This window comes from Lutra lutra, chromosome 4, assembly GCF_902655055.1.
Source record: "Lutra lutra chromosome 4, mLutLut1.2, whole genome shotgun sequence".
In the NCBI taxonomy this organism is placed as follows: domain Eukaryota; kingdom Metazoa; phylum Chordata; class Mammalia; order Carnivora; family Mustelidae; genus Lutra; species Lutra lutra.
Genome location: NC_062281.1, coordinates 163,449,129 through 163,465,557, shown reverse-complemented (window position 1 = coordinate 163,465,557; position 16,429 = coordinate 163,449,129). Strand labels below are relative to the sequence as shown.

The 16,429-nt window shown below is 53.8% G+C and overlaps 1 protein-coding gene and 1 long non-coding RNA gene across 7 annotated transcripts in view; one reads left to right on the top strand and one right to left on the bottom strand.

Moving 5' to 3' along the window:
• Positions 1–16,429, top strand: part of ST3GAL3 (ST3 beta-galactoside alpha-2,3-sialyltransferase 3) — a 193,162-nt gene that overhangs the window by 162,863 nt on the left and 13,870 nt on the right. For 4 of the 6 annotated variants that reach the window (XM_047727345.1, XM_047727348.1, XM_047727346.1 and 1 more), the window contains 4 exons: positions 2,274–2,368; positions 5,449–5,512; positions 6,362–6,457; positions 6,728–6,914. In XM_047727345.1, coding sequence (XP_047583301.1) covers positions 2,274–2,368; positions 5,449–5,512; positions 6,362–6,457; positions 6,728–6,914 — 442 coding nt within the window. Of the gene's footprint in view, positions 1–2,273; positions 2,369–5,448; positions 5,513–6,361; positions 6,458–6,727; positions 6,915–8,000; positions 8,086–16,429 lie in introns of all 6 variants that reach the window. The other 2 variants (XM_047727350.1, XM_047727349.1) reach the window with 2 other exon arrangements.
• LOC125098480 (uncharacterized) lies at positions 6,911–10,297 on the bottom strand. The gene is made up of 3 exons (XR_007126836.1): positions 9,209–10,297; positions 8,613–8,733; positions 6,911–8,002 (listed from the first exon to the last, which is right to left on the bottom strand). It is a non-coding gene; the product is annotated as an uncharacterized LOC125098480 (long non-coding RNA).

Genomic DNA, 16,429 nt, shown 5'->3' with positions numbered 1-16,429 from the left:
CCATGCTCAGGTTCCGATGGCTGGCTTCTCCTTGTATCCACAGATGGTGGAAAGAGAGCTAGTTAGTTCCCTGGCCTCTTCTTAGAAGGGCACCGATCCCACTCATGAAGGCTCTTCCCTCATGTCCGATTACCTCCCAAAGGCCCCCCACCTCCAAGAACCATCACCCTGGGGATGAAATTTCAACATAAGAATTTGAGGGAACACAGACCTTCAGGCTGTAACAGTAATACTGGAACTGATGCTTTCTTGGGTCATATTTTCACTTGTGTATCTGTGTACGTTTGACTGTTGGAGTCGACTTGGGTCGGGTTACCAGCAGCTTATTGTTTTTGTGGTTTGATCCAGTCTGTGTATTGGGAGAAAGTTTCGTCCATTTGCAGGGCGAAGTTTTCATTATTATAAAGTGAAAAAGGAGTCTACAGAGTTCGGTACAGACATATACTGAAAGGTCAGTTGCCTTTGTATTTTAGGATTATGGGTATTTTTGATTTATTCGTGTTTGCATGTGCACCCATCAGTATTTTTTTTCCCCCAAAACTGACACTCATTACAAGCTACACCAAAACTAAGGTTTTTTAAAAAGTAAAAATTAACATAATGAACTTTCTAATCAGCAGAATAAGATAGGGAAAAGGAGAAAAAGATGTTGAGAACGTTTGGCAAGATCTCAAGAGATTTTATTAGCATATGACATCCAGTACATATCGGGAAGCACATAAAATCCTGTCCAAGCCCGACTGAGAAACTTTGCAAACGTTTTATAAGCTCAGTCCTAACATAAGAGGAGAGGTTCTTGGTGCGGGCTTATCCAGGGACCTCGTTCCCTTTGCTGTTCCTCATAGGCTGTGGCCAGGACCTTCAGTGCCTCTGAGAGAACATCAGATGTATTAATGTACTTCGATTCGATCTACCAGGTATGAGAAACATGCCTGACCCCTGTGTGCAGAAGGGAAGCCGCTCTGCAGGGAATGGCCTTTCTGTGCCATCAAGGGTTGATGACTTCTTCCCAGCCAGGAGTAATGAGGGGGTGGAGTGGGCAGGATGTCGAGTTTTCTGCCTCTCTCAAGTTCACTTCAAAATCTCTGGTAATATTAGGCCTCCAGGTGGTCACTGGTATTATTCCTCCTGGGTAGGGTGATCATGATGGCCAGTGAGGATGGAAGTGAGAAAGGTTTGCTTGAGTTGGAGGACATTCAGTGGCTAAGTTCTCCCTCCTGGGCTTGGAGGGCTTCTCTTCTGGTCGTCAGGTTTTCTGGGGCTGATTCAGGTTGAGTTGGAAACACAGGGATGGAGCCAAGGCCTAGGCCTCCACCCTCTCATTCTTGGCCAGCAAGGCCCCAAGCAGTCCCCACAGCGAGAATCAACACACAGGGGATGACTGGGAACTGGCTGTCTTCTGAGCCGCCAGGTGCCCCAAGAAAGGTCTCAGAACTGGGTGCTAGGTTCTCTGCATCCCTCAAGAGCCTGGTTTCTCCCTTTGCTCTCCCCTCACTGCCATCTCCATCCCTACTGACTTTGTCCTCACCTCCCAAAGCCTGAACGCTGGCGAGTGAAACTTTCTTTTCCCTTCTCAGCTGAGCATCATCTTGACCTTGCCCTTCCTTCTCTCCCCCTTCCCCTCCCATCTTTCCTTCAGGCCAAAATTACTCCCTCCCCTTGTGCCCATGCCCCTCCCCTACCTCCTGAGGCACTTTGGGCTCCTTCCACCTGTGGGAGGCCTCCCCCAGCCTGCCTCCCAGCCACAGGATGCTGCAGTTTTTCTCTTCTCTCCCAAACGTCAGGCCTCCTGTGGCTTTTCTCCCCCTCACCACAAATTCTCCTTCCTCCTCACCCTGGGTGGTCCACCTCCCAGAATCCTCTGCAAATTTCAGGCTCCGTGCACTATCTGTCTTTGGGTCTCTTTCCGCTCACCTGGTCAGCGAGTCACCTCCATGTTTCCAGACTGCAGGGACTGTGTGGAAGCATGCCTGGGGCGCTTGCCAGAGAGCTTGCCGTGCGGCATCTCCATCTGGGCCGAGTAGTCCTGCCTCTCCACCCCTGCAGCCGGCTGCGTAGGGCCTGGTCAGACATGCCCCTTCAAACTCAGACTCCACTGGACAAGCTGTGTCAGATGCCGCACAGCAGCTCCCCACTGACTGGGGGCAGGGAGGGCGTGCTGGAGCGAGAAGGTGCTTCGGGCAGATCCACTGCCCAGACAGACGTGCCAAAGAGCCAGCCAGCACTCCCGCTTTTAGCCTTTGGGGATCCTCAGCAGCCCTATTGTATTCCAGGTTCTCCAAGCCAGCACCCATGTTCCTGGACGACTCTTTCCGCAAGTGGGCTAGGATTCGGGAATTCGTGCCGCCTTTTGGGATCAAAGGTCAAGGTACGTTGGGAGCCCTGGCCCACTCTATATTAACGTGAGATCCCTCAGCCTGCCTCCCTGCACTCGGGACAGGGCTGTACCCTCAGAAGTCCCCATGCTAGGGATCCACCTCTCCTTCCCGCTTCCCCTTCCTTTCTGTCTTCCAACTTCAATGGACAGCAGTTCACTCAGAGCCCACCACTTGGCCAGGGCCAGGCAGACAGCAGTGGAGTAGACAATATAGTCCTGCTCTTAAAAAAGCTCCAGTCTAGTGGAGACACAGATATTCAGAGGTTAGGATGGTAAGGGCTCTGACAAGGAAAACACAGTGAGATCACAGGACAGGATGCCAGGGACATCCATGCCGGAGGATCAGATAACGAGGGGGAGATCCTGAGAAGACGGAGGACATCCCCCACAAAGACCCCAGCCACCTCCATCATCCCCTCCTTATTACCGTGGTCTCCCCTCCAGTCCTTTCATGCCCTGTCCAAGGCTCATCTGTCCCCTCTGCCCTCAGAACTGTCCCCTTCCATTGCCTGAGGGACCTTACCCATGTAGCTCCCTCCTGACTTAAGACTTTCCCGCTCCTGACAGTTGAACAGTTCTGTTGCCCTGTCAAGTGGCTGTACTGTTCTGTGGCATGGCAGAGTTTGGGCTTAGGGTCAGACATTGAAGGATCAGATCTCAGTGCTACTTTTTTTTTTACCAGCTATGACCTTCGACAGGTTGCTTAACTTGTCTGTGCTTCAGTTTCTTCATCAGTTAGATGGAGAAAATAATACCCTTATATTAGGTTGTGGTCAGAATTCAATAAAATCACTATTGAAGGCGTGAGTGATATCATTTGGCCAGGGGACTAAAAAATAACAGAATCCTCCCCTCAGTCAGTCCATCCCTCCCTGAAAAGAAAACAGGGACCGGCAAAAGAACTCTCTAGAATGGGAGTTTTGGCCTCAGATCCCCAGGGATAAATCTAATGGGTAGGACTGAACTGTGCGAAGAACTCCTTTTTACTTGGTATGGGTAGCTAAGCAGCCTCCTCTTCTCCTAAATTCTTGCTCAAGCTCCAATCCTGCTAAGCTAGGAAGGCCTGGAAAGGCTGGTACGCAGCCTGTTGGCCAGCAAGAAGAGAGCCCCTGCTCATTTATACCCTTTCTGCTAAAGTCCCCTCCTAGGAGACAGAAACCCAAGCCATAGCCTTGACTTTGGCCAATGGATAGCAATATACTTTTCCTTCGAGGTGAAATGGAGGGGTTCTCTGGCCTTCCCTGAAGTCCTCCAGAAGGTAGACCTGAAGGCACTGAGTCTAGAACTCTCCTTAAAGGTCTGTTCCTTACTCATTCTCCTTCAGCTCCGGGGAAGACTCACTGTGCCTGCTGCCTCCTCTTTCTCACCATTTAGTTCTGAGCACTCCCTTCCCCTCCTCCCTGCCAGTGACACTGCTCAGTGCCCCCTGTGAAATCCAGAGGGCCCGTTTCAGTCCCTAACTTGACCTCTTGGCTGCATCTGACAGTGTCGTCCACCCCGGCTCTTAAGAAAATGATGGGGTTGTTATTTTTAAGTTGGGATACATTCTTGTTTTACATGGAATACTTCAGGCATATAAAAAAGAATGAAGACTAGTACAGTGAGCACCCCTGCACTGTGCACCCAGCTTAAGGAATAAAACATGAGATACAATTAAAGCTCTGTGTAGCCCTTCCTGTTCCATTCCCCTTCTTCTCTAGGAGACCATTAGTCTGGTTTTGGTGTTACTGTTGCAATGCCTGTGTATCTATTTCTGCAACATATTTACATATCCATTGAAAATATGGTATTGTTTTTGCATGTTTTTACATTTTACAGATAATAGTGTGTGTGTGTGTGTGTGTGTGTGTGTGTGTGTGTGTGTGTGTGTGTGTTTCAAATTAATTTTTTTGCTTTTGCTTTTCAGGTTTATCTGTATGAGTACACATAGCCCAAGGTCACTTCTTTATTTGTTTTTGTCTCTGTGTAGTATTCCATGTACCACATTTAATCTGTCTTTCTTTGGCGAACATTTAGTTGGCCTCCAACATTTGGCTATTACAAACAGGTCTGCAGTGAACCTTGTACGAGCCTGAAACAAATGTGAGGGTTCAGATGCTGTCTTCCTAGGAAGAGAGTTGAGCGATCTTAGTCTGTGCAAATCTACATCTTTGCTTCATGTTCTTAAGATGCTCTCCGCTATGGCTGCACTGATTTCTTTACTGTATCTCCAGATCTCCATGTACATTATCTTTTCATCTTCCTCACGACTCTGCAGCGTTGGAATTGCCATCTTCATTTGAAAGATGGGGAACTAAAGCGTGAAGAAAGGAAGTGACTTATCGGCACACAGCCAGGCTTTGGCTCCAAAGCCAATATCATTATGTTATGTTACAATGTTCTCATTATGGCAGAGTTTGAAAGGAGAGCAGTTCCCATCACCAAAGCCAGAGAGAGGCCAGGAAGAATGAGGTCTGAGGGGTGCTCACGGGATCTGAGGACACAGGTCCTGGGCCCTTGCTGAGGGCCTCCTGAGTGGAATGCCGGTGGACAGATGCCAGACCTCAGGGGTTGGAGATGGAAGGAGGCAGACACAGGTTGGCATGACCAAGACTGGAGATCGGCAGTGTTGGCAGGGGAAGCAAGGGGAAGACAGGATCAGAGAGTGAGGCAAGGGGGTCTGAGTTGGGAGCTGGGAGAGCCCACTTGAGTTCTTTGTTGGTGGCCTCCAGGCACAGCGTGGTCTCTGTCTCGGGACAGGTCCTGGGCCTGGGGATCCAGATCTTGGGGCTTGACTGCAGAGCCTCTGAAAGCCAGAGGAGACCTCCCAGGAGGGGCTGGGGAGCCCTGGGAGAGACTGGCTCCAGGCAGAGCCGAATGTGCCTGCCTGTTCCTGTGCCTCTGTCTCCTTCCTTGGGGAGAAAGCTAAGCCAGTGGCCTGCCCCTGCCCTGTGCCCAGAGCTCCCTCTCCCACCCTCACATCCGCCTCCACCTGGTGCAGGAGCATGCGCCTCCCACGGGAGCATCGTCCGCTGATGCTGCACGGGTATGCCAGGGACCCTCTGACGGTAACCCCCCTCCTCTGTCCACAGACAATCTGATCAAAGCCATCTTGTCCGTCACCAAAGAGTACCGCCTGACCCCTGCCTTGGACAGGTGAGCCCCTTGCTACCCAGCCCCCTGCCCCTCAGCTGCCTGGCATGCACAGAGACATCGAGGCCCCTCTAGCCCTGGCTGGACGTGAGCAGATGCTCCAGCGTGTCCACAGACGCACATAGAGCGCACACGCGGGGGTGGTGAGCACATAAGATAAGGGGGGCCATCCAGCTGGCCTGCACCCCCCGGGCTGTGAGTGCTTGGCGATCTGTTTCAGTCCTCAGCTGGCAGAAGTCTGAGGGTAAGGATGGAAGACAGCAGGCTGAGATTAGCCGAGCACTGGGACTGAGGGACAGGGTGGTCGAGGCAGGTGAGGGGCCCAGGGCTTAAAAGCAGGAGGCAGTGACTGCTCTGAAGCCAACAGAGCCTGGAGCGGGGAGGCCCCAGGCAGGAGGAGCAAGATGCTTAGGGCTTTCTGGTGGCCATGGAGCATGGAGGCTTCTGAGCTGAATATAAGCCCAGCCTTGGGTCCTGGAGCCTCCAGGCCTGTCCTCTCTGCTTGCTTCTCTGGCACAGCCTTCAAACTCAGCCCACTCTGCCATTCTCTCGAACTCCACTAACCTTTGGGGAACGTTTAGCCCAGAATGCCATCCTACCAGAGGCTCCTTCCTCACCACACTGAGCTAGTGCCCTTGCCCCTCGCACAGCCATGCTCTCCTAGAGAGTATCTGGGACTAGGGATGTCAGAGTCCCAAGTGGCCCAGCTGCTCACAGTATGGCTTTGGCCTCAGAATGCTGCCGGAAGCCCATCGCCCACCTGGCCAAAGACGTGAGGTCAGGGGCGAGAGGGGTGGGGAGAAGGAGCCCTGGAGGACAGCTCTCCAGAGGTCTCTGCCTCTGTCCCCTCAGCCTCAGCTGCCGCCGCTGCATCATCGTGGGCAACGGGGGTGTCCTTGCCAACAAGTCTCTGGGGTCCCGAATCGATGACTATGACATTGTGGTCAGGTGAGCTTCCCAAAGCAGTGCCTCAGGCATCTGCGTGTCCTGGCCCCAACCCTCATCCCCAAGTCCACTGAGAACCGTCCGTCCGTCTGGCCAGTTGGGCTGGAGGTCAGCAGAAGCCTAGAGAAGAACCCTGGTGTGGAGGGCTCTGGAAAGCTAGGTGGCTGCAGATGACCTGGGGAACTCTAGGGTCCTAGTGCCTCCCCGAACACAAGCCCGCAGGCTACATGCAGTGAGCCCAAGGCAGGCTCTGACTGGGCCTGCTCTCTGTAGACTGAACTCCGCACCAGTGAAAGGCTTTGAGAAGGACGTGGGCAGCAAAACCACTCTGCGCATCACCTACCCCGAGGGCGCCATGCAGCGGCCTGAGCAGTACGAACGCGACTCTCTATTTGTCCTCGCTGGCTTCAAGTGGCAGGACTTCAAGTGGTTGAAGTACATCGTCTACAAGGAGAGAGTGGTGAGCTCCCCATGCACCAGCTCCTTCCCCTCTCACCCTGGCCTTGCCCGGCTTCCAGGTCAGCCCCTTCCCCCTCTCCCCCGCCAAACCCAGCAAAGAACAAGTAGGAACCTTTCAAAAGAAGCATTAATGACCCAAAGGTGAAAGACACCCAAACTCAACCAAGGGACAGAGAGGCCAGGGGATGCCGAGGGGCACTGGTCTGGGCTCCTGGAGCTGCTCTGCCTGATACCTGCCACCCGCCCAGATGCCCAGACTGCGTGTTCTTTTTCAGCCTTCTCGAGCCAGACCCTGAGCCCCTCCCTAGTAGCCCCTGCAGGCCTTTCCCTGGCCTTAGGGCCCCCTGGAAGGAAAGCTTTTCTTTGGCTAGCCTCAGCATCACTCCTAACCTTCACACTCCCCTGCCCTGACCCTGTAGTGGCCTCTCCAAGCCCCTTACCCTCTGCAAGGCCTCTCTGACTCCCATGTGGATCCACCCTCCTTCCCAGCCAGGGGAGGAAAATCTGGACCCTGGGGCCATTCTGCAGGGATCGTAGACCCCTCAGTGTGCCTGCAGAGGCCAGTTTCCAAGCCCATAAGTCCTGGCCTCCCCCCCACTTTGTACTTTTACTCCTGACCTACAGCTGGCTCCCCAACTGCCACTGAGTCTGGTTGCAGTCCGGCAATGATCAGCTTCTGTTCTCATTGTTCTAGGCGAGCAAGGGCCTGGGCCCATCCATTGCTCTAGGGAGATTGTGTGGCTGAGTAGGGTGACTGCTCCTTGGTGGACCACCCACCGAGTCCCCCCTCCTGAGTTCTCTTTTTCTCAGCTCTGGGCTCACGGGGATACCTGCCAACGTGTCCGAGCCCATTCCCCCTCTCCCCTCAACCAGCTGTCACCAGCCACCCCAGGGGACGGGTATTGCAGAGTTCAGGCCATTTGTCTTCCAATACCCGAGACTCTTACCAGAGGAGAATGATGACAGCTGGCCTCCGCCTACAGTAAGAAGCTCGTTGTTCTTTCTGGAGGTTTAGAGGCGAGTTCGGGGATGGGAGCAACGTAACCTGCCTATGGAGGTCTCAATGCAATTTGGTTTAACTCCACAGCCCTTTCCCAAGCAATGCCAAGTGCAGGCAGTGTCAAGTAGGTAGCAAGCGAGAGAGAAGACAGAAGTCAGGTCCAGAAATTCAGGTAGGTGGGACAGTGGGGAAGGGGAACCGCCCCCCACCACCAGAGCCAAGCCGAACGAGGCAGCCAGGCTCCACGGAGTCCAACTTGGCTTCCCAAAGGGGAGGAAGGGAGTTGGCTTCAGCCTGCTCCAGCTGCTGGAAGGCCCACTGCCCATGCAAACCAGGGAGAGAATGGGGGCTGAGGGAGCACCCCTCTGTTTTTAGAACCGTGGCCTGAAAACTAGTGTCCTCAGGGCCTGTTCTTCTCTCTGCCTTGAAGGCAACAGAAGGGGGATCGCAGGTAGGCGCTTCTCCGGGGAAATGGGAGGGAATTGCGTTTGCCTTGGTGAAGTCCAGAGAACCTGAGGGCTGCTTTCTCACCCTGGCCTCTTGCCCACCTGCCCACCCCCTCCCGGCGCACCCTCTCCCCTGCACATAGACACCTGTCAGAGGCGCTCCTAAAGGGCAGGAGGGCCCTCGTCCCATTGGCTTTTCTAAAACCCCTCAATGCCAAGTCGTCATAAATGAGTGGAGTTGGCTCAAAAACACTAGATCGTGCTTCCTGTCCAGCAGACCGGGACCGAACAGGCAGGCCGGGGGGGGTGGATGTTCTCACATGTTCCTTCCGAGAACACCAAGGTCAATTCGTTCAAGGCCCTTATACCTCATCCTAGGAAGTAAGGAAAGAAGGCCGAAAAGGAAAGTCAGCTAGCGTCGGGAGACTCGCGGTGCTCCGGCCGCTCAGGGAGTAGACAGGAGGGCCTCACTATTCCCAGGAAGACCCTGAGGCACTCCCCGCTGGCTGCAGGCTGACCGAAGGCACTGGAACAGTTGGGATGAGGAATTAGGAGCTGTGCTCAGGCACACGCTCACCCATGTGGATGTCCATGTCCTGGCCTACCCATGCCCGGGGATGTAGGACCAGCCTTGTGTTAGTGAGAACTCATTCCCAGGGTTGATAGGGGTGAGAGAGGGGACCGGGAGGAGTCCTTTGCAATTCCACAAGCCTTCCCTGGCTCCCAAGTCAAGGATAACTTGGGCCTTCAGAGTGAGCTGCCAGAGGAGAGCCAGCGGTGCCCATGGCCTCCCCAACCCTAGCCCTTCTTGGCGACAGGGGAAGCCCCTCCTTTAGAACCCTTCCCTACCCCAAGCCCAGGGCTGATGCCTTCACATCCCCTGCTCTCCTTCACTTCTCCGGCATCTGAGACCCAGGCAAATGTTGGGGAGGCTGCTTCTTCAGGCCCTTCCTCTCTGGTGCCAATCATAGGCTTGTCCGGCTACAGCGAGGTTTCCAACCTTGCAGTGTTGGGCTGCTGGGGAGCTCTCTACACCTGCCTGGAGCCTCACCTGTAGAATTCTGGCAGGAAGGAGGCAGCTCTGTGTTTGGGAGCCGAGGCCTGGCTGGATGGGGCTGGAGCAAGTATTAGGCCTGGTTCTTGGCTGCTGCCTTCCACTTGTATGTGAACAGCTGCTCAACTGGGCATCACTTTCTGGTACCCAGGAGCCCTAATGGGATCTGGAAAGAGGAAAGATGGGAAAGGAAGATGGGGCAACCCAAAAGACAGCCTGTGCTAAGGCCAGCAAGCCATACTTTCTTCATCCTTATGAGGGCTCTTCTTGTCACCATTTGTGGCCATTTGGTTCCCTGCCTCACAGGACAGCTGCACAGATGACTCCAAAGTTACCCAGAGGCTCGTTGTCTCCCGGGCCGCGGGAGTCCTGAGCTAGGTGGCAAGCTTGGAGGAGTTCTCAGCCGGCCATGTGTGAGCACCAGGGGACTGTTGAGTAGGGACTGAGGTCAAAGGGAGGGAGGAGGAACCGGGGTATGGAGGTAGAGGTGTGTAGAAGTCTGTGGTGGGACAGGGCAGCCCCCGGCTCTCATGAAATCCTCGGAGACACATCTCACTCCATCTCTCCATGCGCTCACTCAGCTTGCCGGTTGTCACTAAGGTATTGCGCATTCCTGACGCAAAGTCTCTGACAGTCTAGTGGGGATGACAGTCCTGAAACCAGAGTTATGACGCAGCCACCTCTAATGGTAGGTCCTATAGCTGAGCGTTCTCTTCCTGATGTTTGCTGAAGGCTGGAGACGCTCCCTCCACTGTCCCTGGGGCCTGGAGAGACAGGACACATGAGAGGCAGAGCTTCCCACACAGCCACTCAGGCCCCGTTCCTCCTGCCTCCACCAGCCTCCCCTCCCCATACCCCAGGATGCCTGGTAACCCAGAAGGGAGCTGCCCTCTTAGTCCCCTTGGCTGCCTCCTCCTCCTTCTCCCACCTCACCCTCAACTGGAAGGCTGGCCTCATTGCTGCTGGTTCTCTGACTGGTTATTAGTTCCTCGAGGCCCTGAGACCTGGCCTGAGCTGGGGTGGGTGTGGTTCCAGCCCAGCACGGGGACAGGAGAAGACGGGCTGGGTTGGCCCCTGGATAGCCTCACACAGGCCTGACCTCCCAGTGGTAGCTCAGGCCTTGCGGAAGGAGGGAGCGGCCTGAGGCCAACCAGAGCCCCTGCATTCATGGCACAAGCCAACCGGGCCCCAGAATTTAGGAAGACAACATAGTTTAAGAAGGGAGCACAGATCAGGCCTTGGAGTCATACAGACTTGGTTTAAATTTAGACTCTGTCACTTGTTGGCTGGGTTAGCTTAGGCAGATTACCCAGCCCCTTAGATTTAGTCTTGTCCCCTAAACAGGAGTAATACTACCCGTTGTTCAGGATTGTTTCAGAAGATAAACCAGGAGAAATACAGAAGCACCTGGCATGGTGCTTGACACTTAGTACGTGCTGTCTGTGACAACGATTAATGCTATTTACTAGTATTAGTATTAGTATTAGTGCTGTTAGAACAGTCCGGTGGCACTAGGGAATGAAGGATTGTCTGTAGGGTCTGATCTAGGAGGTGACCTCAAGCAGGGGTCAGAGGCCAGGCCTAGAGGAGGGGGCTCCTCCTGGGAGAGACAGCAGTCTGGGCTAATAGTCCAGGAAGTCACCAGGGCAAACAGGAACACCAAGTCCCTGTATATGAGGCCTTATTGGACCAGGCCCAAGGTGGGGCCTGAGTGTCCATCTGTACCTAAACCTCTTGCTCTGTTCCAGGCCGGGGAGGGACGCAGAGACTTAGGAGCTCAGGATGCATATCGCCTCACCACAGGGAAGATTCGGTGCAGGGTACCTGGCAAGGGCGCTGAGGCCGGCACACACTGTGGCCTCTTCCTGTGTGACGAGGCTTCTTCTGAGTCAGCATCTGGGTGTCTCCCCCCACCCCCCTCCCCACCCCCACCAACTGCTCCCCAGGCCTCGGAGACAAGCTCTCCTGGGACACCGTTTCCTTTGCAGCACTTCTAGTGGACACGGCTCATTCCTCTTCTCCCCTGGGAGGACCAGGAGGCCTCTATGCTCATCCCCACAGCCGCATCCTAACCGTTGCTCCTCCTCAGATAAAAAGTGCTCAGGGATTGGGGTTCATGCTGCCCCTGCCCCCTGCTCCTTTCGCCGCTGTCATCTACGACCTCGTGGTTACTGTGCCTCATAATCAGTATTCTCTCTGCTGTCTCCTCTTCCCCCTCTTCCTGCCTGTCTCCCTCCTCCTCGTCCCCCTCCTCCTCTTCCTCTGTTTCTTCTTCCTCCTTCCAGCGTCCTCATCGTAGCTGGCATGTACAAACCTCTTCATTTTGCCAGCCTTCTTGGAATTCCTTCGTTCTTGGAATTCTCACAATGACCCTATTAGATCAGTTCTGTCACAATCCCCATTTGGGGGATTGGCAAACTGAGGCACAGGGAGAATGAGTTGCTTGCTCAAGCTCACATAACTGGCTAAGTGGCAGAGCTGAACTCACACCCAGCTCTGGCTGCTTCTGGGGTCTTCCTAGGAAAGAAGCCTGACCGCATCACCCTCCCGCTTAGAATCCTTCATCTGTCAGCTCCCCTCCTGGCATGGCCCATGAGAATGGTTTACTGAGCCCTCCACGTCCAGGCCCTGAGCTGCGAGGTTTCCACGAAGTACCTCAGCCGGCCATGTCAACAGCCCTGCACAGCCAGATGACGAGTAGTAGTTAAGTGGAAGGGTAGTGTTTTGAACCAGACGGGTCTTGCATCACCGTCGTACTGAATTACCTCTCACTGATTCATTGGTTCATTCATTCAGCCAGTCCAAATCAGTCAGCAAAGTCACACAGAGCCCCAGGTTTCAGATGCTGTCTTCCTCCCCTGACAGCTCCCTCGTGCTCTCCCCCACCATCTCTGCCTCCAGCCAGTGCAGTGCCAGGGAGCCCCCCATGAAGAGGTACGCTACAGTTGAGAAGGTGGTGATGCTGCTTGCCACCCCTGTGTCCTGTCCCTGGCTATTGTTCTTCTCACAACCTATCTGCCATGGTCTGCAGTTCTACATGACATCCCCGCCCCTGTTCTAAGCAGAAGTCTTCCCATCCCGCGAGAAAACAAAGGTCGTCAGCAGTCAGGAACTCTGGACTTCCCAGCCTCCGGTCTCCCAGCTTGGTGGGATCCCCATCCACCCCGGCTTACCTCCTCACTGTCCTCTTTGTGCCTCTCCCATTCAAGGTCACTTTTCTCCCAGGCTCTGGACGCCATCTTGTCCCACCTTCTCAGGGACTTTCTTTCTTCTTTTCTCACTTCTTCCTGGATCCTCCTCTCACATACGTGATTTCATTCGGGTCTCTCTCACCTTAAAAAAGAAGGCCCTCTTTCCTGTGTGTTCCTCCTCCCTGCTTCCCTCCTTTTCGGGTTTCTGGAAAGAGTCCTCACTTGTCTGTGACACATCTCTCTGCCTTCCCCTTCTCTTTCTCAACCCTCTCCAGGCCAGCTTCCAGATCTCTCTCTCTGCTGGCGGTAGCCTGATTCCAAATCCAGTGGGCTCAACTTCTTCCTCCCTTAAGAGGAACAGCTTGTCGGCAGACCCCCAGCGAGCACTTACTGTGAACAGGGCTCGGTTCTGAGTTGTGGGAATGATCCTCGGCCTTACTAGCTACTGGCCAGATGCCGGGGTGGGGTGGGGGGAGGGGTGGTTTGGCATGCTTCATTCCCCACCTCTTTCGCCCTCTGGACTTATCCAGTTTCCAAATCTGGGACTCCTGCTTTTGAGAATGCCTCGATTACACCAGCAGCTTCCCCTTTCCCTGAGTCCTGTCGGGTCCCCCTCCGGTCCGTTGTCCACATCTGTATCCAAAAGAGTCCTCCTCAGGTGTCCATCTGGGTGGTTCCTTCTGCTTAACTGTTCCCATTGCCTACATGTTGTGGCTCTCAAAGGGCCATCCCATGCCCTCAGCACCGGTATCACCTGGAAATGTGTCAGAAATGCATTTGGGCCCCCCCACCCCGCTTCAGCCTTGTGAATGAGAAGCTCTGGGCGCGGGCCCAGCAGTCTATCGTCATGAGCCGTCCAGGAGGTTTGGGTACGGGCTCAGCTGTGATACAGCCAGATTTCATGGCCCAATGCCCTTGACCTGGCCCCTGCCACGCCCTTCTTTGTCCTTGCGCCTCTTTCTTGCATCCAACACACCCCCTGCACTCTGGCTGTGCCGGCACCCATATCCTGTTTCCCGCCTCCGTGCCTCAGCTGCTCCCCTTCGAGAGGCCGTCGTCAGAGCCCACAGCGAAACGCTCCTTGCTCTGTTCCCCTTAAGGTTTTGCGTTTCTGTCAGCTCTTATAAGCCCCCAGAGGACGGGAACGGTTGTGTTTGTCTCTCCAAGTCCATCACCTCCAGCCGTGTCTTAAACATTTGGCCACACATAAGTGAATCAGTATGTGTGGAAACTGAGGCTCAGAGTAAGGCAGGAACTTCTGGCAGAGTCAGGATTCCAACCCAAGTCTTCCAACCCTCAGTCAGGGCTCCTTCCTCTCCTTCGGGCCGTCTCCTTCTTTCATGGCCCTGGGAGGTCGTTCTTTTAGATCCAGACCCTTGCTCTCCTCGTGCCTCTCCTAAGCATGCCTTTCCCTTAAGTATGTTTGATCTTCCTTTCGCGGGTCAAGTTCACTCTGCTTCATGAAGAAATGAGAGCGTCCCCATCCTTGATGCTCTGCGTCTTTCCCTTGTCTGTCAGCCTCACGGAGCTGGCCCCACGCCGACTCCTATTCCTGTTCATTGCTTTTTCCAAATATAGCTTTCAAAAGGTTTTCTGACCTTCTCCTCATAGCGCACATCAAGGTAAATTCCAAATGGACTAAAAAGTAAAAATATAAAAACATGACCAAAGGGAACTTTGAAGTAAGTAGAATAGAAACAGATCCCTGGAGGGGAAAGAACTTTCAAGGGATAGACGTGCTAGGAGAAATCAGGTTTAATAATATATGAAAATTTATGCCGAATTAACAAAGAAAAGACTAGAGATACCATAAAACTTAGAAAAAGTTTATTTGGGAGGTGTGACGGACCAATGGTTATTGTTACGAAAGCTGACAAGAAAAGCTTCAGGACCCCGGCGGATAAAAGGGCAGGAGACTGAACAAATCACACAGAAGGAAATATAACTAGGAACAATAAAAATATGCTGAATTTTCTAGCAGTCAGAGAAATGCATGCAAAGGCAATAGGATGCCTTTATCACCTACCCCATCTTTAAAGAACGTGTTCGAATTCTGATACATGATGCTGGCAAGAGTGTGGTGACAGGTGCTCTCGGAGGCTACTAGTCAGAGTGTAAACGGGGACAAGGTTTTTGGAAAGGAAATGACATTTGGCACCAACAGCCACTATCCAAAGGAAGGACAAATGTGCACACAATGATTTCTATTACAGTGTTATTTATAATGGACAAACCCAAGTGTAACCTGAGGGGTTCATTACATAAATTGTAGTTCAACGACAGGGAGGAATGTCAGCGACCCTGCGGGGGAGGGGAGGGGGCTGACCCTGCAGCCGGGATGGGCATGGGCACTCGGGCCAGTGTTGCCATGTTGTCTCGGCCACCCCCGCCCCTGCTGCTTCTGTGTGGGCAAGGTCAGCGAAGCGGCACTGGATTCCGTGTTGGGAACGAATGATTCCTCTTCCTCAGCCAGCGGGTGACCACCACCTTCTGAGAAGTGAGACTCGGCCAGCAGGGGCCCAGGAATGAGTGCGTCAGGGAGGGCAGCGGGCCCTGGGCACAGGGCAAGGGCCACCTGGTCAGGAAGATCCCGCCACCTCATGTCTTGGCCTCTGGGACACTTGAAGCCCAGGACCCTAACCAGCTAGTTTCCTGGCCCAGCCTCTGTAGATGCTGGATGAAGTTCAGGGCACACAGAAGAGCATGGGCGACAAATGTATATTCAGTGACTCAGTGTAACTGGCATGTGGCATGAGTGAGGTTGTGCCCCAAGACCTGGCCCAGGGGAGCGCATGGCTCTTCTCTGGCCGCACCATTTGCTGTGGACTAAAGAAGGAGTTGCCTCCCACAGGCCTGTCCTCACTCGGTAGACCATTACCCACAGCTAGAGACTCAGAGTTTCTTGGGCTAACAGGGCCAAGTCCACTTCTATCCTCCCAAAGACAGCATATGCCTCCATGTGTGCAGACCTAGAAGCCCAGCAGGGGCTGTGTACAGAGGCTGGGAGCAGAAGGTGGATATGCGGGCTGGGGAGTAGGCGTACGTGTGCACAGCACTTCTCATGGTGTGGGGTAGGGGGAGAGCTGGTGTGGGGAGAGGAGGGAGGCAGGGCAAGGCGGGCTCTCCTGACACCACCGTGGCCCAGCCCAGATCTGCAGGAGTCAGGATTCTAAACGCAAATCCGGATATCCAGATGGGTTTTCAAGGGAGAGTAGAATATATTTTATTTAACAGCTTGATAGCTTAATCTGTAACTTTCAAACATTTAGAATCTAAAATTTAGACCTGTGGCACGTGGAATCCATTTGTAATTTTGTGCCTCGCCCCACATGCACTGGGGAGCGGCCTGCATGGATGTGGGGGCAAGGACTGCCGATGAGGCTGGGTAGGCAGGGGGTAGAAGGTGAAGGGTCACATCGAGGATCTTGGACTTCATCTTGTGGTATAAACAGTAGCAGAAGCCAGCGAGCTGACTTGTTGCCAAATGTATTACACGCAGGACTGATTTGTCGTAGCACAAACCACGATGAAGGAAGACCTATTCTTTCCCTTATTTTATAGATGAGGATGAGATGACTTAGGGCAAATAACGTGGCTGGGACACAGGGTTGGTAGTTAGGGTGTCAGGGTTCAAAGACAGACCTACGGAATCATGGGGGCAACCCCGGCCACCAGCCGGGCTGGGCTGACGGACAGTGTGAAGGTGGGAAGCATAAGGTTGTATGATGGGTCTGCCCAGAAGCCACAGATTTGGTAGTTGTTTGGTTCCTGGGGGTGAGGGAGAGGGAAAGGTCAGGGGAGGTGGAGGACTCATGTCTGCATTGT